Genomic DNA, 24,225 nt, shown 5'->3' with positions numbered 1-24,225 from the left:
AGCACTCTGACCTTTGTTTACACACAGACACACATGCACACACACACTATACCTATACCTATACCTATACCTAAAATCAAAGAATCACAGAATCAACAAATTGGGAGTGATTTTGGAGATGGTTAAGCCTAATTCTTTTATTTCACAGAAAGAACAACAAAGGCCCAGAGAGGGAATATGACTTGCCCAGAGTCACATGGCTGCTTATTAGCAACTCTCACACGGAACTTCCAAAATCAATCGGCCACATGTATTAATCTTTTCCTAGGTTTAGAGCATGGCCCAGGCCATAGGAGGAGAAAATTCTGGCAACTCTGGCTTCCAGAGGGACATGCCCAAGCCTTGCTAGGTAACACTACCTCTGCCACCTCCAGGCAACGACAAGCATCATTCTTCCAGTTTGAACACAACAGTCTGACATCATTACAGAAAGATCCATTAGTCATTTCACTACCCTATCATAACTTTTTTTTGTTTTGTTTTGTATACATCTTTCACATAGGTAGCAGGAGCAATATTTTCAAGCCACATACAGATTTGTACTACATTTAATTTCCTAAGTTTTTCTGTAATTCAACTTGTATTTATATGACCCATTTCACTTCATAGTAAAAAGTATAACCTTGGTTAATTCCAGGCACACTCAATCATTCCCAGGCACAATTTAGTATCTTTCCTGGTGAAAGGGATAATGGCCAGTCCCAGTTCTATACCAGGATCTCCTAAATGTCCTTTGTCCCAGCTGTACTGGTCGGAAGAGTGTCCTCAAATCCATGTCTATCCAGAACCCCATAATGTAACCTTATTTGGAAATTGGATCTTTACAGATGTTATTACTTTAAGTAAGATCATGTTAGAATAGAGTGGGTCCCAAATCCATTGACTATGTCCTTATAAGAAGGCCATATGAGGGGCGCCTGCGTCGGGGAAGCATCTGCCTTCATCTCAGGTCCTGATCCTGGGGTCCTGGAATGGAGCCCTTTATCGGGCTCCCTGCTCAGTAGAGCCTTCTCCCTTTGCTTCTCCCTCTCCCTCTGCTGCTCTCCCTGCTTGTACTCTCTCTCTCAAATAAATAAAATCTTAAAAAAAAAAAAGAAGACCGTATAAGGACATAAGAACTGATACACCCCCAGAGAAGGTCATGCAACAACAGAGGTGGAGTTTGGCATGATCCTCCTATAAGCCAAAGAACAGCAAGAATTGTCACCAGCCAACAGGTTGAATTTTTGCCTAGAACTTTCAGGGGAGCATAGTCTTGATTTTGGATTTGTAGCCTCAGTAACTGTAACAGAATAGAGTTCTGTTGTTTTAAGCTCCTCCCTCCCCATCTGTGATATTTTGTTATGACTGTGGTAAGATATGAACATTCCAGCTAATCTTCAGCTATGACCTCCCCCACCATCATGAGGTACTTAATGAGATCTGTTATCTATCAGTCTCTAGTTGGCAGTTGACACTCTTCTGTTCCTTTTTGCCCCAAATATTAGTCCTTCTTACATACTGTCCTGAACCTTTACCCATACCCACGTTCAGGAAACTGTGGGTCCTCTTGCTGATAGTCAGCTTTTATCTCTACTAGGCGTGACTGCTTCTCAAGGGTCTTGCACTAATGCCTGGTCATGTGCATAGGTTTTGTTTTTCCCTAGATCCCTAAACCTGCCATGGGTGTTGAGGGGAGATCTACCATTCCCTTCAGCTTTGGATAAGCCCTTAAGGGGAGGTGAGGGCAAGATTCAGGTTTTCCTAAGGTCACTCCCTTAGTTCCCTCTGCCCCTTTAAAAAGAAAAATTCTCCCACTGGGGCACCTGTGTGTTGCTCAGTCATTTGGGGGGCTGTCTCCTGATCTCGGCTCAGGTCATGATCTCAGGGTCCTGGGACTGAGCCCTGCACTGGGCTCTGCGCTCAGCGGGGAGTCTGCTTGAGGATTTTCTATCCTCCTTCCCTGCCCCTCCCCCTGCCTGCTCTCTCTTTCTCTCTCTCTTTCTCTCCCAAATAAATAAATAAATAAATCTTTTGGGGTGCCTGGGTGGCTCAGTCGATTGAGTATCTGACTCTTGATTTTTGCTTAAGTCATGATCTCAGAATCCTGACATCCACCTCCGTATCTGGCTCTGCTCTGGGCACGGAGCCTGCTTGAGATTCTCTCTCTCCCCCTCTGCCCCTCCTCTCACTCATGAGCACTCTCTCTCAAATAAGTAAGTAAATAAATAAATAAAATTTTTATTAAAAAATACAATTTATAAATAAATCTTTTAAAAAATCCTCTTGGGGTTTACTGAACTCTGAAGTCAGGTTTATCATTTGTGTAAAGGCCACCAAGTGGAGTCCCTTAGTTCTCTTTTGACTTTTTTCTCCCTACTCTGCTTGGAAATTTTTTATTTAGTCTGCATATTATTCCAAATATTTTATCGTGTTTTATTTTGTTTGCTTTTTTATTTAAAGTCAAGTTACTTAACCTATAGCAATGGTTTCAGGAATAGAATTTAGTGATTCATCACTTATCTATAACAGTACTCATCACAAATGCCCTCCTTAATGCCCATCATGCATCTAGCCCATCCCCCACCCACCTATTGCAAATAATTTCTGTTTTACATGTGCATCCAGGTTTAAAAAGAAGAATTTGACATCTCTGTTCTCTGTTTCCATTATTACAACTGCAGAAGAGCAAGGGTTGCCACACCTTAGCTCCCTAAATTGGGAAGCATCAAGAGTTATAAGGAAGCAAAACAAAAACCCAAGATACTTCCCTGTATTGCAGCACTACATAAAGTTGCAATTGGAATTTTTGAAAAACATTTTTATTTTTATTTTATTTATGTAATCTCTCCGACCCAACACTGGGCTTGAACTTACAACCCTGAGATCAAGAGTCACATGTTCTGACTGAGCCAGCCAGGCACCCCTGTAATTGGAAATTTTGTATTTTTTATCATAAACATTTTCAATATTGCTGGTTTCTAATTCACCATTTTGCTCTGCTGTATTGTTTTCCCCTTGAGTAGTTATACTACCATTTGGTTGGTCATTCTCCTTGTGTGATTGCCAGTGTTTCACCATGGAACACCATGAACATCTTCACCATGGAACACCACAAACACCACAAACCTTTCTTGAAGTTATTTTTATTTTTTATTTTTCAAAAAGATTTTTATTTATTTATTTTGAGAGAGAAAGAGCACACGAGGAGGGAGGGGGCAGAGGGAGAGAGAAAGTATCTCAACCAGACTCCCTGCTGAGCACGCCCCTGAGCTTATGACCTGAGCTGAAACCAAGAGTCAGACACTTAATAAATGCATTTAGATAGATAGTTAGATAGATGATTATTCCTCCTACTATTCCACTATTTTTTTTTTTAAGATTTTATTTATTTGACAGAGACAAGAGAGAGAGGGAACCCAAGCAGGGGGAGTGGAAGAGGGAGAAGCAGGTTTCCCGCTGAGCAGGGAGTCTGATGCAGGACTCCATCCCAGGACCCTGGGATCACAACCCGAGCCGAAGGCAGCTGCTTAAGGACTGAGCCACCCAGGTGCCCCCTATTCCACTATTTTTAACCCAAAGTGTAGCATACCAACTGCTGCACCTGGCATTCAGGCAGACAGTTCAGAGAGCCAGGAATTATCACATAGATCAAACTGAATAGTATGGAAAGGCCCCTGCCCATACCCAAGGGGTAATTTTGCACAATGTTCTAGACTAAAGGTTGACAGACTGAGTGGAAGTTTTTTTCTGTCAATGACTTGGCTGCAGTGCTCACCCCCTTGGAACATCTGGGAGGTTACAGGAATATGGGCTGGGTTCACCCAGTGCCTTAGTAGGTGCTTGGGCTGACCCAGGGAGTCTCCCTCTCCACTCAACGTTGTGCTGGCTAGATAGACAAACATGATTTTCATTAAGGATAGTTCCCTGGGTGATTCTGGGTGAGGCACAAGATAGCCAAATTCTACAGCTAATTTTCTAAAACTTCTTGCAGGAATAGAAGATTCTGTAAGGAGGTGAACAAGGCTGGAAATAAAGCCTTAAGCACTGAGAGTGTGTTTCATTCACAGCAAGTATTCAGCCACTGCCTCCTGTGGCCTGAGAAGAGTGAGATGGCCCTGGCCCTGGGGCTGGGAAGGTTGCGTCTAGAAGGAAGGACATGTGGGCAGTGCTTCATTTGCATTTTTTTTTGGCTAGTATTATCATAATACCCTCAGCCTTACTTTCGTCATTCGGCTTGGGCATGTTACTTGGCTTTGTCTTTTTATCTCCTCTGCCATCTTTTAGTTTTATAATTTACTTTTACATTACTCGTGCCTCTATTTATTTTTTTTTTCTTATTGGATTTCTCCTGGAGAGAGGGGTCCTTAAAAGCTGGTCTCTTTGCAGGAAAATTTAGAAATGGGTAATAAGACCATTAGAAAGGACTGACTCTAACTCTCATTTGAGGGATCTGGAAACTCAGTCCAAGAAAAGTTTCCAGTAGGTTAGTCGTGGTGGTTAGTTGAAGAAGGCTGGACAGGCCCCCTTCCCAGAAGATCTGAGGCAAAATGTCAAGATTTAGTCTTTTCGTTTATTAATAGCTTTCACCTTGGATGGAGGTCAGCTGATAAGCCTCAGGTTTTAAGTACCCTGAACTGAACTTATTTTACTGTTTATTACATACCCACCACCAGAATGGTTAAACTAGAAAGACTGAAAATACCAAGGGAATAAAGCAACTAGAACTTTGAACCATTGCCTGTGGGTTTGTAAACTGATCAGAATACTTTGTGAAACAGCTCATCTCCCGTGTTAACTAAACTAAAAACAAAAGCAAAATCTGCTTATCTGCTAAAAGTAACATGCATTTCTACTCCTATATATTTATCCAAGAGAATTAAGCAATTTACATATCAAAAGATAGGTACATAAATGTTCATTGCATTCCATTATTTATAATAGCTAAAAATGGGAAACAATGCAAATGTCCTTCATCAAGAGGATGGATAAATAATTTGTGGTGTCTTCATACAATGAAATACAACACCGCAGAGACAAACTAAAGTCATTCCATTTAATGAAATTCAAGAACAGACAAAATCTACTTTATGGTGAAAGAGGTCAGGATAGAAATTTTGGAGGAAGGGTTGGAAGGCAAAGGTATACTGATAAGAGAGAACTCCCAGGGACGCTGGAAATGTTCCCAATCTTGATATAGATGGTACTTAAGTAATTACACAGAGATAAATAAGTAAAAATTCAGCTTAAGCTAAACATTTCAAATTTGTGCATTTCCTATATACCTCAATTTTTAAAAAGTGTCCTACATTGGATCTGCAATGTATTAAAGGCAATGCAATGAAAACACTTTTATCATTTCAAACATATTTTATTTTTAAAATTCAAGACTATCAAGTTTACTGTTTTCGTTATCCCATACCCAGCAGATTGCATCACCTCCAACCAGTCTGCCTTTTATCAATCCCTCCTTACTGACAGGTGGTCCTGCCAAGCACATATTTGATTTGGCTAATTGCCAGTTTCACAAATTTCCCTGGCTCACAGGAGTCTGTGGGATACAGGACAAATACCTCACTGAAGCAAATAAAGACTTCCCCAATTCACTCCTTATCTGCCTTTCTAGATCCAGGGTGATTTCCATTCTCCGTGCCCTTAATCCCAGCACACAGAACTTTCCCCATTTCTTCACCTTTGGACTCCTGCTCCATACATCCACTATCCTACCCCTGCTTCTACCAAATCTACCAAAATCTACCAAATCCCTCCTCACGTTTCACTATCCGGCTATCAAGGACTCACTCTCAAATGTCCACCCATGGTTTCCAAAACCCTCAGTTTCCACTTTCCTGACTTTGTAAGCTCAGTGCATTCACCATATTAAAACCCCCATATTTTATACTATCCACACCCAGAATTAAATGTTTCCTGAGAGCCGGCATCATTTCTCTTCATCTCTGGATCCTAATGCTCAGCGCTTTGCTAATTAAATGGGTGCTAACAGAACTGAATTATACGTTTTTTGTCCCGGACTTCTGGTTTTCACAGTAATGTTGCTTCCTATTAAATTCTTCACTGTAGCAGACTCAGGAATGAAGGTGGATACAGATAAGATAGCTTAGACACTAATTAGTGTTGTATCTAGTTTGGGTTTCCTATTTTAAGAGACAAATCTCTTGTCCAATAGGATAGCCGCTATTAAGTCGCTATTTAAATTAATTAGAAGTGAATTGGGGCGCCTGGGTGGCTCAGTGGGTTAAAGCCTCTGCCTTCGGCTCAGGTCATGATCTCAGGGTCCTGGGATCGAGCCCCACATCGGGCTCTCTGCTCGGCAGGGAGCCTGCTTCCTCCTTTCTCTCTGCCTGCCTCTCTGCCTACTTGTGATCTCTGTCTGTCAAATAAATAAATAAAATCTTTAAAAAAATTAATTAGAAGTGAATAAAATAGAAAATTCAATTTCTCAGTCTCACTAGCCACATTCGAGTACTCAAAAACCCCATGTGGCTAGTGGCTACCATACTCAACCGTGCAGAATGGAACATTTCCATCACGGCATAAAGGTCTATGGGACTGAGCTGAAAAATCTCTGGCCTTTAGGCTTACGAGATCTTTCCTCTTAGAATCCCCTTCCACCCTCTTCCCACAGTGCTTCCCCTATAACCATCACCATCCTTATTCTGTTCGTAACTGCAGAGTTCCAGGACGGCAGGGACTGCGTCTTACTGCAGTAACTCCAGTGTTTAGTTTTGAAGCCCCGCGCTATTAGTAGGCGCTCAGTAAACGTTGAATTAATAGGTGATAGAACCGGAGGGACTTTCCAGATACACCAGTCTCAAGCCCTTTCCCACGCTGATCAGTCCTTTAGGTGTCTCCAGCATTTTTCTTTTTAAGCCTATCTTCAAGCACCCTCCTGGAGAAGAGAGAAAAGCGCCACCACGAACCCACCTGCAGACTGAATTTTCCAAGCGGCCGCCTCAGGCTCTGGCGTCACCGGCCCTTCCCACCTCTGCCCGGCTCCGCCCCCTCCCTGGTTGAGCAGAGGCCAAGAGCACGCGCCGCCCCCGCCCCTAATCTTCATTGCGCAAGCGCACCTGCGAGCGTGGGGCGTCTCGAGGTGGCCGGCTGCCGGCGCTCAAGAGCGCGGGGGTTTGTGGCCTGCGTTCGGCCGGCTCCAGTCGCGCACTCTCCGAGGCAGCGAGGCGCAGCGATCCGTCTCCCCGCGCCCTGGGCAGTGTGGCCATGGAGAATCAGGTGCTGACGCCGCACGTCTACTGGGCTCAGCGACACCGCGAGCTGTATCTGCGCGTGGAGCTGAGTGACGTGCAGGTAAAAGCCGGTGCGGGTGGTGGGACGAGCGCCGGGTTGCAGCCCCGGGAACCTTCCGATCTCCCCCATCCCCTTTGTCCCGGGGCGTGCCGGAGATCCTGCAGTGCGCCAACGGGTTCGGCGACGCGGTGCACTTTTCGGCGTCCGGGCCGGGGCAGAGGCTGGCCCTCGTCGAGGAACACCCGTAGACCCCGGGCCTGGGGCGCAACCCCCTGAGGGCTGCAGGTACCTTCGGATACTGCCTGAGCCCTGCGAGGCTCTCGGAGGCTGCCCCGGCCTTCTCTTTGTTCACAGGCTGCGGCCTGATGGAGCCCGCGCCCGGCCGCCGAGGCCTAGCCGTCGGGGTTCGGGTTTGCCTAGGCCCTTCGAGGCATGGGATGAGCTCTTTGGGCCGGGGGTGCAGAATGAACGGTGGCTTGCTGGGTCCTGGCTGGACGTCTGGTGCTGGCCAGAGAGGTCCTGCCAGGCCGGTCTGACGTTCGCAAGGCCCGACGCCCCTGCCCCCAGAGGGGCCACACCCACTTTCCAACCGTTCAGTGATGGAAATCATTCTTGTTAATTTTAATTTTAAAATCCGGAAGACCCGCTGAAAGTGATTTTCCCCTTGTTCTGAGGGCTGTGAGCTCAGGTTTGCGGAGTTGCATAGAGAACTTAAAAATTAAGTTACATCGAGCATTTATGTTTGATTTCCTTAGCTCCTTGTATGACCAAGTCCATGCCTCCTGCATGATGGAGGTTCCAGGACCCGTGTACCCCCTGCCTCTGTCCAAACCATTCAGAAACTGTAGAGTTTTCAGTCTGGAATGTTCTTTCTTCAGTCATCCTTTCTCCTTATCTGTGACATCTATGGCAATTTGTAACCTCCTTCATTCCACCTAACTTTCTCTGCCTTTGACTCAGTCGTTCATAGTTCTCTCTGTCCACCTGTGTGGCATATTTCTTGCAAAGTGTAGGTGCTCTTTGGGTATGGATTTGAATTTGTTGAATTGAATCTTTGTTTCTGGAATTTAAACCCGTTTTCCCGTTGAAAGAGAAAGACAGTACTGGCCAGAATGCCTTTAAATAGGATGTGACATTGCATGGCATGTCATTTAATGTGTTAAATCAGACTGAATTATACTTTTGCATCAGAAGATGAGTAAATGTACTGTGCTGTCTCCCTCTACTCTGCTCCAGGGTATTGCAGGAAAGAAGGAAACAAACAAAGTCGTTGTTGGTGGGGATCAAAGTCTCCATCTGGAGAGGGTTCTCAGTAACTGTGGAACATGTGTTATGACAGTCTCTTTTTTAAAAAAGTAATTTAGCCAAGCCTTACGTAGACCAATTAAATTTAGGCCCTCCCCTCTCTAGATGTTATCATGTAATAAGGATGTCCTATTCTGGGATACTTTGAAGCTGGAAACACCGAAGGTGTTTTTAGGGGAATAGGATGGTGGTGGTAGTGGAAAGAAATGGAAATTATTTGGACAAAGGAAAGGTGCATCATACTTAAGTTTGTCTTGAGAGATCTAAACCTCCTTGTTAAGAAATAGGAACACGTGTTAATCATCTTTGGTATATTTAGCAATATGAGAGGTATACATTTGAAAGTTATTGTAGTTAAAGAAATGCAAAGGTGGAGGAAAAAAATGGAAGTTTCTTTTGGAGAGAGAAATCCTTTTATTTTGGGGAAAAAATAAATCCCCCCCCCCCACCAAAGCAATGTGTTATTACCACTCCTAAAAGAAATCCTCTACCATGTGTGAGGTACTAGAGCTTCACAGAGATGAGTCAGACAGTCTCGGCTTTCCAAGAGCATACTATCTAGAAGAAGCATATTATCATATACAGACAAAAAGTTTTGTGTAGGAGTATGTTTATTGGTAGAATTAGAGTTGGATATGAACCAGGTCCCTGGTGTTAAAGGAATTTGTTACCTCTCTTATGCTTAGTTAGAGATGACTTCCTGAAATGAGATGAAGTGTTCTTTTTTTTTTCTTTTTAAGATTTTGTTTATTTATTTGACAGAGAGAGAGAGAGAAAGAGAGCAAGAGAGGGAACACAAGCAGATGGAGTGGGAGAGGGAGAAGCAGGCTTCCCGCTGAGCAGAGAGCCTGATGTAGGGCTTGATCCCAGAACTTTGAGATCATGATCTGAGCCGAAGGCTTAACGACTGAGCCACCCAGGCACCCTGAGATGAAGTGTTCTTGTCAAACTGAGATTGGAAGAATGTTCCAGGAAGAGAAAGGCGTAGACTCTTAGGTTGTTCGACTTGTACCCTATCAGTGCAACTACAGCCAGAGTGTCAGGGAAACACCCCTGGTTAAACAAGTTGGGTTTATTATTCATTTCAGGAAGGGAGATCATAGCCCATGCGGGACGATGAGGTCTGATTAAGGGGGTTAGAACTGATTGTAGGATTTAAATGCTGTCAGAAAACAGGGGCAATTCTGTGGTTGGCTATCAGAATAAATCCTACCTGTAGGGAGGAGGGACTAGCAAAAGAATAAAAGTAATTGGTAGAGAAGTCGCAGTCACTCATTTTGGCCTAGAGAAAGGGTGTCTGGTATTTTGGGAGTGGCATAGCAGCCATTTTATTGGTCTGTGCTTACACAAAATTATGAAATGACCTTTGTCTCATTTCACCGAGGTTTCAGAATAGCCTGTCCAAGGTTGGTATTCTGTGCCATTATGTCCAACAGGAGAGTAAGATGGCCGAGCTATGAGTGACAGGCCACCCTCTGAATGTCAGGGCTGCTGGGTTTCTTTCTTTCTTTCTTTTCTTTTTTTCTTTACATTTCTCATTCGCTCAGTGCACGGCTGTTGAACCTGTAATTCAGGCTCTGGATGAAACAATTCATTTATTCAATGAAGACCATGTGTGGAGTGACTCCTTTTATCTCATTAAGCTAAATATTGGGTTGTTGGACAGCTCTCTGTTGCCCCCTGCTTTCTGGCGTTTCCCATAGTTACTGAGTTTTAGTGTTGAATTCCAATTTAGGGACATCAACTCTGCTCCCCTCCCTTTCTGAGACACAGAGAACTGTCCAGTTTTCACATCTCTATTCTATCCTTAGAGCACAGGGCTAGTGGCTCCTGAGAAATGTCCACTAATGTGAGGAGGAATGATGCACAATAAAGACTTCCAACAGCAGCCTTCTCTGTGTGTGACGTGAGTGGTAGCAAAGATGCTAGTTGGAGTCCAGGGGGCGAGGGCAAGGCTATTTTCAAAATTTTCAAAGTCTATTTTCAGAATAGACTTTATTTTCAAGAAAAACATAATTGACAGGTTTGTGCCAACAACCATAGTTGTTAAAGCATTCGTTCATATATCAAGGTTTTCTTTTGTTTATTTTAGTTGTGTGTGAACAATGTGCATACCTGTGTTTGGGAGCTGTTTGACAGATACTGTTTTTGTCCTTACTTGATAGACACTCTGGTAGAAAGAGGGGTAACCGAAGAAGTGAGATTGGGGTCTTGCGGTTCTACTTCCTGTCTGTGGCCGTGGGTAATTCATTTAACCCTTATGTCCCTCGGTTTCTTCATCCAGATAAATGTGAATGCACTGAATTCACAGGATTGTTTTGAGGTCTGAATTGGACAATGGATTTGAAAGTGCTTGTAAATTCTAGTTTGCTATTCAAGTGAAAGGATTATTATTGTGATACTAAACCTTAAAAGAGAGAGAGAAACACAAAGGGCAGTAGAATAGGGTAGAGTCTATTAAGCAGAGTTATCCATATATGAAAACTTATTGTACAGCAGAGGTGGCTTTGCATATTAATTGGGGAAAAGATGAAACATTTGGGAAATTGTTTGGGGACAGGTGGTAATCCAAGTAGCAAAAAGATTATATAAGATCTCACCACAAAAGTCAGTTCCAGGGGGGGCTAATGACCAGAATGCATAAAGCAAAACTACTAAAAGAAAATATCGGAGACCATCTTCATGATTTTGGAACAGGGAATAATGTGTTAAATAAAACACACGAAACATAACTCCTGAAGATTAATTTAAGACAAGCTTGAAAAAGATCTCTATAGCACATATCACCGACAGGTAACTAACATCTGAAATATGTAAAAGACAACCGACAGATCAATAAGAAAAAGACATATTACTTGTTAGGAAAAGGGACAGAAAATATAAGCAATTCAGAGTAGAAGGAAACACGAATGACCAGTAAACCTAAAAAGATGCTTGATCTCAGTCGTAATCAGGGACATGTAAATTAAAGGGATAGTATTTGTTAGAAATTGATAATATTTCTTAGATTAGATTGGGAAAAATGAAAAGTCTAATACTACCAATTATTGTTGATATTGTTCAGCAGTGGGACATTTTTATACAATCCCCCCACCCCAACCTCACCAAAGACCACCAGAAATAGCTTTTTGTTTTAAAGTTAAATTAAATTTATTTAAATTCAGTTAATTAACATATAGTATATTACTCATTCCAGAGGTAGAGTTCAGTGATTTCATTAGTTGCAAATAAATAACCCAGGCGCCTCGATTATAGGTAACTTTTAAAGAAGCTCCCTCTTGGGGCGCCTGGGTGGCTCAGTGGGTTAAAGCCTCTACTTTCGGCTCAGGTCATGATCTCAGGGTCCTGGGATCAAGCCCCGCATCGCATCAGGCTCTCTGCTCAGCGGGAGCCTGCTTCCTCCTCTCTCTCTGCCTCTCTGCCTACTTGTGATCTCTGTCAAATAAATAAATAAAATCTTAAAAAATAAAAAAAGATCACCTTCTTAAAAAAAAAAAAAAAAGAAGAAGAAGAAGCAGCTCCCTCTTGGTGAGGGGAGAGGCTGAGCAGAGTCATCCGTGGTGCAGTGTTCTTGGAGTCCAGAGAAGAGGGGAAGGCTTTCTTTCTAAAGGATGTAGGCCTTGAGCTATGTTTTTGTTTTTTTTTTTAAGATTTATTTAGTTATTTATTTTGGGGGGGGGTTGGGGAGGGCCAAAGGGAGAAGGAGAGAGAGAATCCCAAGCACATTCCCTGTTGTGCACAGAGCCCCACTCAGGGCTCAATCTCATGACCCTGAGATCGCGAACTGAGCCGAAATCGCAAATGTATATATTTATTATATATAAATATATTCCTATATTTAATATAGGAAGGAAGGGATATAAGACTATCTGGGTATATTTACTTAGTTTTTGGAAGACATGTGTGCACACATACGGAGGAAGGATAAACCGGAAGCTCTTGAAATGCTTACCTGTGGGTAGTGAGTAGGAAAGGTTGTGGAGGGACATGGGTTTGAGGTAGGACTTCTGAAGATATGTTTCTACAGTTTGACTTTTCACCCATGTGAGCATTTTGCATAATTCAAAAATAAAAGAATACAATGGCAAATCTTGAAATTCAGTACAAACAGAATCAAAAGGACATAACCACATATCAAGTTGATAACATAATCATCCAGATAAATAAGTTAATAAAACTAACTTCGAACACAGTACTCTGGTTCTTTAGTAAATGCATTCCAAGAATAAAAAGAAACATACTTCATTCAGTAGGTTTATTGTCAGTAAGAATACTGATATAATTCTGAAAGCTTTTGAGGATCAAATAAGTGAATGTGTTAAATGCTATTAGGAACCAAGGTTTTCAGTGTAAGAAAAACTGTAAAAATATTGAATAACAGAAGACGAAAATCTCTGTAATAGTAAATTTGAATTGGAAATTTAAATATATGACAACATGACTTTTAAAATTCCTAGCTAGATGCTAAAAATGAGCATTGCCTGTACCTCAATGTGCCAGATCATGTTTTCTTTTCTTTCTTTCTTTGTTGTTTTTTTTTTTTTAAGTGGGCTCTATCCCCAACATGGGACTTAAACTCAGATACTCTACTGACTGAGCCAGCCAGGCGCCCCCAGATCATGTTTTCTAAGTAACCATTCAAGGCTCTTTGAAGAAACGGCTGATTATTCCAGGTCTATGCTAGAGAAAGTACATCCTCAAAAGCCACAAAGTCATGTCAGAATCACATAAGAGCTGATTTGAAAGGATTTCCCCTGGCCAAATTTGTGATCATTTGAACAGCAAAAGGAGCAAGAATAGTAGTGGACTTTGACAGAGGGAGCTAAAAAAGAAGAACCATCAGTCCAGAGTGATACTCAAAACGAAAGGAAGATGGAGGTGTGGGGTGGGGGGTGGGGAGGCCTAGTGGCAGAGGCGGGAGGTGGGTGTGGTTCCAAAAGGGCAGCACTAGGGATCTGGAACAGTTCAGTATCTTGACTGTGATGGACAAACCTATGCTTGTAATAAAATTGTATAGTACTTACACATATGCACAAATGAATACTAGTCAAACTGGGAACTATGAATAAGATAAGTGGGTCATATCAATGTCAATATCCTGACTGTGATATTATACTATAGTTATGTAAAACACTGTCTTTGAGAGAAACTGGGCAAAGAGTACAGGGGATCTCTTGGTGTTATTTCTTATAACTGCATGTGGATTTACAATTACCTCATTAAAAATTTCAATTTAAAAAATGAAGAGGGAAGAGAGAAAGGGAAAAACTCTTCCTTACAGAAGAATGCCAGCTAAAAATGAAGATGGAATGATTGAATTAGAAAATCATCACTGTGCGGTTTCCAAATCAGGCAAGGATTAACAGTGGATGACCGTTCCATTGGAGGAAAGAGTAAATTACTTACTAATTACAAAAGAAAAAGTACTTTTAAAGTAGAGGGTTTGGCAGTCCCTATCAATTAAATGATCAAGGTTAGTATCACCCATCTGATGGTATGGGCCTCCTCCTACGATGCCTTAAGAACTACTCATATAAAAAGAAAAAATAAATTACCTATGTCACCTATGAGATATTCTTGTCAAAAATCATTAGTAAGAAGGAACGTCCAGACAAATCCATAACATGATACATTTTCTAAGACAATTGGCATGGATTAAAAATAATAAAAGTAGAAGTCTATATTGGGTTAAGATAGAACAGTCAAATGTAATGAATGAATATTGGTTTCTGGATTTGTGTGTGTGTGTGTGTGTGTGTGTGTGTGTGTGTGTGTTTTAAACGTAAAAGCAGGAGTGGTTTATTTAATTTAATTTTTTAAAGACTTTATTTATTTATTTGACAGAGAACAAGAGAGCACAAGCAGGGGGACAGGGGGAATGACAGAGGAAGAGGGAGAAGTAGGCTCCCACCTGAACAGGGAGCTGGATGTAGGACTTCATCCCAGGACCCTGGGATCATGGTCTAAGCCCAAGGCAGACGCTTAACTGACTGAGCCACCCAGGTGCCCCATAGTAGTGGTTTAAAGCTCAAGAGCTCAATGGAGAAATGGGCTCTCTTTACTCTTTCTTTGAATCTGGGCAGGTCCTATGGCAATTTATAGAATGCTGCAGAATGATACTTTGGCCATTCCCAGGCTTAACCTTTTTAGGAGGACTGCCAGCTTTTGCTTCTGTCTTAGAACACTTGTTGAGATGTTCCCTCCCAGAACTCAGCAGCCCAACTGTGAGAAACCTAGATCACACAGAGAGGTCACACGTATGGGTACTCTGGTCAACAGTCCCAGGTGAACTCCCAAATGACAATCAGTGTCAACTCTGAGCCATGTGGGTGACCATCTGGGATGTTCCCATCCAGTATAGGACAGCCGTAGCCACCGTCCGGTGGAGCCTAACTGTGCAGCTGAGCATAGTTTAGTTTCAGATAATAAAATAGTGTTGTTGTTTTTTTTATAGTGGTTTTAAGCCACCAAGTTTTGCCCTACAGTAGATAACTGAAACAAGTAAATAAACATTTTTCAGGCTGTTGTTTAAATAGAAACTGTTTATTAGAGGATATAGAATTTTTGTTCCTAGGTGGAGAAAATTGTGGTAATTATAGAGAACGTCCTTATTTAAAAGCAGCATGCTGAAAGGTTTAGAGGTGAACTGCCTGCAACTCATTGTGAAATGACTGAGAAAAATCGTGTGTATAAAAAGCAAGTGTGATTAAATATAATCAACTGATGAATGCCATGTGAGTATTCATTATACTATTTTTTCCTCAAATTTTTAAGTGAATTAAAATTTTTCACAATAAAATATTGGGTTGAGACACTGTTCTGGGGGAGATGCCCTACACCCACCTATGTGTTTGATGATTCACTAGAAGACTTCATGGGATTCAGCATGTAGTTGTTCTGGCTAAGATTTATTACAACGAAAGGATATAGGACAGGATCAGCAAAGGATTAAAAAAACACAGGTGGAGTGTAGAGAAATTCCATGCACAAGGCTCCTCATCCTCTCTCCTTCCTGTGAAGGTATACACTTGAGTTGCTCTTTTTTTCCAGCAATGAAAACTGCAGTAACTTATGTTCAATGCTTCTGCACAAGGAAGCCCATTAGAGTCAGCACCCATGTACCCAAATTCTAGACTCCCAGAAGGAGAGTTGGTGTTCACCACTAATCACATTGTAGGCATGGTGAACCAACTGTTAGGGGATGGAGGAAAGCCAGGTTTCCTAATGCCAGCCAAGGGCTGATCTTGGAAGCAGTCCTTTATAAAGACAGCAGCCTCAAGATTGCCATATAACTGTTTTTTGTGCTTGTTTTAATCACACACTTGTGCAAAACTAAATACTAGTGATTTCGATGAGCTCTAAATGTCAAAAGGCTTAGGTAGCAGATAGTTCACTGACCTCTGTAGTTTTGTCAGAAATTATGAAAATGGGATGCATTAATTTCAGTTCACTCAAGAGTTAATGAGACAGTAGGGATTCAGAAATGAGTAAGACACAGTCCCTGCCATCAAGGAACTCAAGTCTAGAGGGGCAGATAAACCAATAAACAATGATTAGAGAACAGTGTGGTAAGTATTATAATACAGGTGAAGACAAAGCACTAAGGAAACTATTAATTTTAATGTTGGAGGTGAGTGGGAGGGAAGAGGAATTAATATTTGGTCTGGACTTTGGAAGGTGAATAGTATTCAACAGATATGGAAACTTAGAATGGGCATTCTAAGGCAGAGAAATAAAAGCAACGAGAATCTAAGTCCTTAGTAGTTACCAGATTCTTTACACATTATTATAATTCAGTTCTTACAACAATATTGTGAAATGAGCGGTGTTACTGTTGTCTTAAAAATAATGACAGTTCTTGGGATGCCTGGGTGGCTCGGCTGGTTAGGCAGCTGCCTTTGGCTCAGGTCGTGATCCCAGGGTCCTGTAAATGAGTCCTGTATTGAGCTCCTTGCTCGGCCGGGAGCCTGCTTCTCTCCTTCTGCCTGCTGCTCTGCCTGCTTGTGCTCTGTCAAATAAATAAGATCTTTAAAAAAAAAATTAAAAAATGACCGTTGTGTATTTGAAAGTGAATGATAAAAATAAAAAATGGGGGCACCTGGGTGGCTCAGTGGGTTAAGCCTCTGCCTTCAGCTCGGGTCATGATCTCAGGGTTCTGGGATCGAGCCCCGCATCCGGCTCTCTGCTCCACGGGGAGCCTGCTTCCCTTTCTCTCTCTGCCTGCTCCTCTGCCTACTTCTGATCTCTCTCTGTCAAATAAATAAGATCTTTTAAAAAAAAATAAAAATAAAAAGTGGTATAACTAGGATTTGAGCCCAGGTCCATCCAACTTTAGAGTCACCTTTTCCCCTTTTCCCTATTCATTTCTTTTTTATAAGCAAAGGAACAATTCCTCTAGTAAAAGATTTGCTAGGTTATGCAGATTCTATAAACAACTAAAAATGTTCAGTAAAAATCTTAAAATCATCATTAGAAATCATCATTAAAATCATCATTAGAAATTATAGGGGAAGCTCTGATAAAGCTGAATAGTGAAACTGCTTTTGCCTTAAAAACATTAGCTCAGGTGAGTGAACTTGAACTTTGGCTTTGACAGCTCAACAGAGTGCAGGGGACAAAGTAAGGCCAAAGCCCACCAAAAATTCAATATGTAATAGGAAACCCTTCTCCCTGTAAACTACTTCAGAGGTCCATACTCTTTGGCTAAGCTAAGGATGAACTAAAAGTAAATCCATCCCAGCTCCCCATCTCCAGAGGACTTAACACTGAGCAAAGTAGAGGAAATGGTCCTTGAGGAGTTAAAATCATTGGTTGGCTTTTGAAAGATTATGTAGCCCAAATGTACACAATTTTGAAGATCTAAAAATCCTCAGGTCATGAATTTAGTTTAAAATGGTCTCAACTGGCAGAGTGGGTCATTATTATATATAATAACTGGTGTCATTATTTTTAAGACCCCCAGCTCTTAGGTGCCTGGCAGAAGCCAGTGGGGATCCCTGTGATGTAGCTACGCTGATATCGGGTAAGAGTTTTAGACCAAGATGTATTTTTAGAGATAGAAAGGTCAGTTCATAATGATAGAGGTTTGAATTCATCAGGAAGGTAAAACAATATTAAAGTTATGTGTAACTAAAATGGCCTCAATACTGCATAAAGTAACAGAAATAGGAGAGACAGACAAGTTGACAATAGAGTGATTTCTCAGTAATTGATAGAATAACAAGATAAAATTCAGCGAAGATACAGATTATGTGACCAAATAGTTAACAGTAAATCCAGTAGACATATACAGAATGCTGCATGTAAATTCCAGAATACACATTCAGGTTCACTCGAACATTTATACAATTCATACTGCTTCTGAATGCAAGTCTCCACAAATTTGAAAGGATTAAAATCATACAGAGAATGCCCGCTGATCACAGTGCAGTTTAGATGGAAGTTAATAACAAGATAACTAGAAAATCTCATGTGTGTGGAAATTAAATACTTCTCAGTAACCCATGTGTCAAAGAAATGATAATATTAGGAAATATGTTAGACTGAATAATAATGAAAATACTACATTCAAAGCTTGAGAGATGCAACTAAAGTAGGGGTTGGCAGGAAATTTATATTCTTTTTTAAAAAAATTGTAGCTGGCATATTAGTGTTGAGTGTACAGAATAGTGATTTGACATCTGTGTACATTATGAAATGATCACTGCCAGAGAGTCTAGTCACCATATGAGGTTATGAGAATATTAGTGACTAGATTCTCTTTACTGTACTTTATGTTCCTGTGACTTACTCATTTTATAAGTGGAAGTTTTACTTCTTAATCTCCTTTACCTGTTTCACTCATCGCCTTCCCCCCTCCTCTCTGGCAACCACCAGCTTGTTCTCTGTACTTTTTGAGCCTGTTTCTGTTTTGTGTTCTTGTTTTGCTTTTTAGATTCCACTTAGAAGTGAAATCCTACAGTATCTGTCCTTTTCTGTCTGACTCATTTCACTCTCATGTCGTCATGAATGGCAAGATCTCATTCTTTTTGATGGCCAGTATTCCACTGTGTGTCTGTGCCACAGCTTTACCCACTCATCTGTGGATGGCCGGTTACATTGCTTATGTATCTTGGATGTTGTAAATAATACTGCTGTGAACATAGGGATGTGTATGTCTGTTCAAATTGGTGTTTTCATTTTCTTTGGGATAAATACCCAGATGTAGAATTGCTGGACTGTATGGTAATTCTATTTTTAATTTTTTTTAAAGATTTTTTTTTTATTTATCTAACACAGAGAGAGATCACAAGTAGGCAGAGAGGCAGGCAGGGAAAGAGGGGGAAGCAGGCTTCCTGCTGAGCAGAGAGCCGGATGCGGGGCTCTATCCCAGGACCCTGAGATCATGATCTGAGCCGAAGGCAGAGGCTTTAACCCACTGAGCCACCCAGGCGCCCCTATTTTTAATATTTTGAGCAACCTCCATCCTGTTTTCCATAGTGGCTGTACTAATTTACATTCCCACCAGCAGAGCACGAGGGCTCCCTTTCCTTCACATCCTCACCAAGCTTTTTTTTTTTTTTTTTTTCCCCTTTTGGATAATAGCCATTCTGACAGGTGTGAGGTGATACTGTGGTTTTGATTTGCATTTCCCTGATGATGAGTGATGTTGAGCGTCTTTTCATATGTCTATTGGCCATCTGGATGTCTTTGAAAAAATGTCTATTCAGATCCTGGGCCCATTTTTTAATTGGATTTTTTTGTTGTTTTCGAGTTGTAGAGGAGTTCTTGATATATTTTGGATATTAATCCCTTATGGTACCTATCACTTACAAATGTCTTCTCCCATTCAGTTAGTTGCCTTTTTGTTTTGTTAATGGTTTGCTTCACTGTGCAAAAAGCTTTTCAGTTTGATGTAGTCCCATTTGTTAGTTTTTACTTTTGTTGTCCTTGCCTGAAGAGTAGGATGCAAAAAAAATTTCCTTTCCTTTTTTAGAAGATTTATTTATTTATTTTAGAGAGAGAGAGAGAGTGCAGTGGGGAGGGTTAGAGAGAGCATCTGAAGCAGATTGCGTTGAGCACAGAGCCCAATGCGGGGCTTGATCTCACAACCCTGAGATCATGCATGACCTGAGCTGAAACCAAGAGTTGGACACTGAACCAACTGTGCCCCCCAGGCGCCGCCCGAAAAGATATTTCAAAGACCAATGTCTGGGAGTATACTGACTATGTTTTCTTTAAGGAGTTTTATTGTTTCAGGTCTTATGTTTAAGTCTTTAATTCATTTTGAGTTTATTTCTGTATATGGTTTAAGAAGGTCATCCAATTTTCCCAGCACTCTTGATTGAAGAGTCTGTCCTTTCCTCATTGCATGTTCTTGCCTCCTTTGCCATAGATTAATTGACCATGGAAATGTGGCTTTATTTTTGGGCTCTGTTGTGTTTCATTGATGTATGTTTCTGTCTTTGTGCAAGTACTATACTGTTTTGGTTACTATAGCTTTGTAGTATAATATATATATGTCTATCAATCTATCTACACATACACACATACACTATAGCTTTGAAATCAGGGAGCATGATATCTCCAGCTTTGTTCTTTCTCAGAATCGGATTAGCTATTGGGGTCTTTTTGTGGCTCTGTATAAATTTTAGGGTTATTTATTCCAGTTCTGTGAAAGATACCATTGATATATATATTTTTAAAGATTTTATTTATTTATTTGACAGACAGAGATCACAAGTAGGCAGAGAAGCAGGCAGAGAGAGAGAGGAGGAAGCAGGCTCCCTGCTGAGCAGAAAGCTTGATGCGGGGCTTGATCCCAGGACCCTGGGATCATGACCTGAGCGGAAGGCAGAGGCTTTAACCCACTGAGCCACCCAGGTGCCCCGATAGCATTGATATTTTTGATAGAAATAGCGTTTAGTCTGTAGATTGCTTTGGATAGTGTGGACGTTTTAACACTATTCTTCCAATCCGTGAGCATGGAATATATATCTTTCCATTTATTTGAGTCCTCTTCAGTTTCTTTCCTCAGTGTCTTGTAGTTTTCAGAGTACAAATTTAACCTCCTTGGTTAAATTTATTCCTAGTTTATTTTATTCTTCCCGATTCAATTGTAACTGAGATTGTTTTCTTAATTTCTCTTTCTGATAATTCATTATTAGTGTATAGAAGTACAGATCTCTGTATATTGATTTTGTATCCTGCAACTTTATGGAATTCATTTATTCTAGTAGTTTTTTGGTGGAGTCTTTATGGCTTTCTGTATATACTTTCATGCCATTTACAAATAGTGATAGTTCTACTTCTTCTTCTTCTTCTTCTTTTTTTTTTTTTTTTTTTTACCAATTTGGGTACCTTTTGTTTTTGTGTTTTGTCTGATTGCTGTAGCTAGGATTAACAGTGCTATGTTAAATAAAAGTGAAGAGATAGGACATCCTTGTCTTCCTGATTTTAGAAGAAAAGCTTTCAGCTTTTTGCCATTGTGTATATATGATGTTGGCTGGGATTTTGTCTTATATGGCCTTTATTATGCTGAGGTGTATTCTCTACACACACTTTGTTGAGAGGTTTTATCATAAGTGATGATACATTTCACCACTGTGTTTCTCATTGGATAAAGTTTGTCAGATGCTTTTTCTTATCTATTGAGATGATCATATGACCTTATCCTTCATTTTGTTAATGTGGTGTATCATGTTGATTGATTTGCAAATACTGAACAGTCTTTGCATCTCTGGAATAATCTCACTTGATTATGGTGTGTGATCCTTTAGTATTGTTGAATTCAGTTCGCTAATATTTTTTCTAAAGTTTTGAGAAATGGTGCACAGCCCCGGGGAGGGGCAGAGGGAGTTGAAGATGCAGGTGCTGAACAGGGAGCCTGATGTGATGTGGGGCTCTATCCTGGGACCTTAGGACCATGCCTGAGCTGAAGGCGGGTGCTTAACTGAGCTACCCCAGCACCCCTCAGTTCACTAATATTTTGTTGAAGATTTTTGCTTCTGTGTTCATTAGCGATATTGGTCTGTGTTTTTTTGTGGGGGTGGGGATCGGGTTTTTTGGTTTGTTTGTTCATTTCTAGTGTCTGTCTGGTTTTGGTATCAGGGTAATGCTGGCCTCATGGGATAGGTTTGGAAGTATTCCTAAGTCCTCACTTTTTTTTTTTAACAGTTTGAGAAAGATGGGTTTAAACTTGTCTTTAAATGTTCAGTAGAATTTACCTGTGAAGCCATCTGGTCCAAGACTTTTGTCTGTCAGAAGTTTGACTACCGATTCAATTTCATTCCTTTTTCCTTCCAAGTGATTTAGAGTATGGGAAACACACTGAGTTGGGCAAGAAGTGACCTGGGTGGGAACCTTACCTCCAAGATGTTCTAGAACTTTAGCTTTAATGAAAATATTTGCATCAAAACCCTGTTTCCCTTACTGAGGAACCATGCCCTTGGAAGTGTAACCTCTTTTGTTGAGGTTCCCTAACTCCCTCTTCCTGCCACAGAGAGGATCATCTAGAATTTTAGCTCCTTTGGCTGAGCATCTCAGCCTGAAGTCTGTACTCCCCCTAGGGAGGTTCTCAACATAAAGCTTGGCTCAAATGCTCCCCTCCCCGCCAGCCTTCATTCTTTCCCTTTTCCTGGCACTCTTGACTGTGAATAGAGAATGCAGGCCCCCTCTCCCCATTGTTATACCCCCTCTCCAATCTTCTCTCCGTCATTTGTTGGTTTCCTTCCATGCATGTTGGAGCACAGAGAGCTGAGCCTGCAGGAGAAAAACAAATGAATTAATCACAGCACTGGAAACATGCTGCTCCTTGCTTATTAACTTTGAGCTGTGAGGTAGGAGGGGAGTCCTTTCTCATCCATTGAAAAGAGAGCTAAGTAGTTATACTCTAAATTATGCTCTTAAAGTCATGTAGCAATTTCTGGGAATAAGTGAACAGTCTGGAGAATTTGGATCTCTTTAGTGTTGGTTGGGATGGGGGTTAAGAGGATGGAGCCTGAGGTGAGGGCACTGCATGTTTCATTTCGAGTGAAATCCCTTGTGATCGTCAGCCCTTCTGCGGCCTTATAGGTCTCACTTTGGGTGAACCTCTCCTCAGCCATCCTGTTCTTGTTGTGCTTGCTCTTTTAACACTTACAACACTTAACTGCTTTTTACTACTCTTTTGGTCTTGAGCATATGTTACTTGTACTATTTGAGATCTTCTGACAGGAAATGACTCATCATCTGTCCCACTAGACTCTCTGCCTCCACAGCTCTGGGGCTGAGTCGTAGAGATCTGGGTCCTCCTCGGAAACACCCCCTGTAGCACCTTTGTACCATTTGCCATTATGGGAACGGACTGACTCAGTATCTAATTGTTCTGCACAGTTAGAATAGCTTAGGGTTATTCTTACAGATGCCTAGAGTCTCAGATGGGTACAGCTAGATGTAGCAAAACCCCGCTCAGAGCTGTGCATAAACAACTAAATATATTTTCTGGGGGAGGCACAGGTAGGAGGCCGATTCCCTAAGGGGGAAGGATGGAGGGAAGTGAGCCCCGGTTTTAATTTCATTTTTCTCCTATTAAAATGCCCTTCTCGCATCCTTGGTCTCTTTTCACAGAATCCTGCCATCAGCATCACTGAAAATGTGCTGCATTTCAAAGGTCAGTATCCGGGCAAGTGCTGCCAGCTCTCTACACAGCTAAAGAGGCATGGTGGTGGTTTCTTTTTCTTTGTATCTATTTGTTTTATTCACTTTCTATTGATGCTCACCTCTCTGCTGCTCTTGGGGTAAACTAGATTGTTTTATAAACATATGATTAGGAAAGGCAAAGAACTTATTAGGACTTAGAAGTCCTGCTTTCCTCTTGGGGAGGCAGGAGATAGAGTGAGAAAGAATCCTGGGCTGGAAATCAGGACATCTCTCTTCTAGCGCTAATTCTGCTGTCCTTGGACCACTTGCTGACTTCTCTGGACTTATAAAAGGAAAGCGTTTGGTTATAATCTGTATTTCTCAAATTTTAAGACCTTTGGACACCTGAGAAAATGTCCTAAGGATCCATGGACCCCAGTTTTTGAGAAAACATGTGAAGATTGAAATATGGCCACTTGAAGTGATACTTGGCTCTGTTGCAGCTGGGAGCACAGCTGCAAACATGGCCTCTAAACTTGTGTGTTTGTACTTGATTATAAGGTAGCCATCTAGAGGATCCAGAATACACTTCCATTTTTTTTTTTTTTTAAGATTATAATCGAAACAAAAAACCGAAATTTTCTTAATGAGACTTTGCAGCTCTCTGAGGCCGCGCTCACTGGCCAGTTTAAGATTCTAGATGATACCTAAAGCTTTTGCAGCTCTGACAGTCTTTGATTCTGTGAATCTGCCGCCGTCTCCTTTCTCCTTGGTTTGTCAGCAGATACACTGCTGTGCCTGAGGGGAGGTCTGGATTCCTTGTCACCCATTGGGGTGGGATTCTCCCTATACTCTCTCTTTGTCCTCGGTCCTTGGAGTGTCATTAGTAAGTGACTGGGGTGGGGGGCAGCGTAGGGGATATTGATGAATTTCTGCGTTACTGGAGGTTCCATCTACCTTCACATGCTTGCACGAAAGTGCAACCTGGCTTTTGTATCTGCTTTTCTTTTCTTTTCTTTTCTTTTCTTTTTTTTTTTAATATTTTATTTATTTATTTGACAGACCGAGATCACAAGT

At 41.3% G+C, this 24,225-nt stretch overlaps 1 protein-coding gene across 1 annotated transcript in view; it reads left to right on the top strand.

Annotated features, from left to right (window-relative positions):
* Positions 1–7,060: 7,060 nt before the first annotated feature.
* The window catches only part of HACD3 (3-hydroxyacyl-CoA dehydratase 3), a 36,583-nt gene continuing 19,418 nt past the window's right edge, over positions 7,061–24,225 (top strand). The window contains exons 1-2 of the mRNA XM_032864682.1: positions 7,061–7,305; positions 23,137–23,179. Of these exons, the coding sequence (XP_032720573.1) occupies positions 7,219–7,305; positions 23,137–23,179 (130 nt within the window). The 5' untranslated portion in view covers positions 7,061–7,218. The remainder of the gene's footprint in view (positions 7,306–23,136; positions 23,180–24,225) is intronic.

The sequence above is a fragment of the Lontra canadensis genome, unplaced genomic scaffold, assembly GCF_010015895.1.
Source record: "Lontra canadensis isolate GAN:19392208 unplaced genomic scaffold, GSC_riverotter_1.0 scaffold28, whole genome shotgun sequence".
In the NCBI taxonomy this organism is placed as follows: Eukaryota; Metazoa; Chordata; class Mammalia; order Carnivora; family Mustelidae; genus Lontra; species Lontra canadensis.
This window is presented reverse-complemented; position numbering and strand designations above follow the sequence as displayed.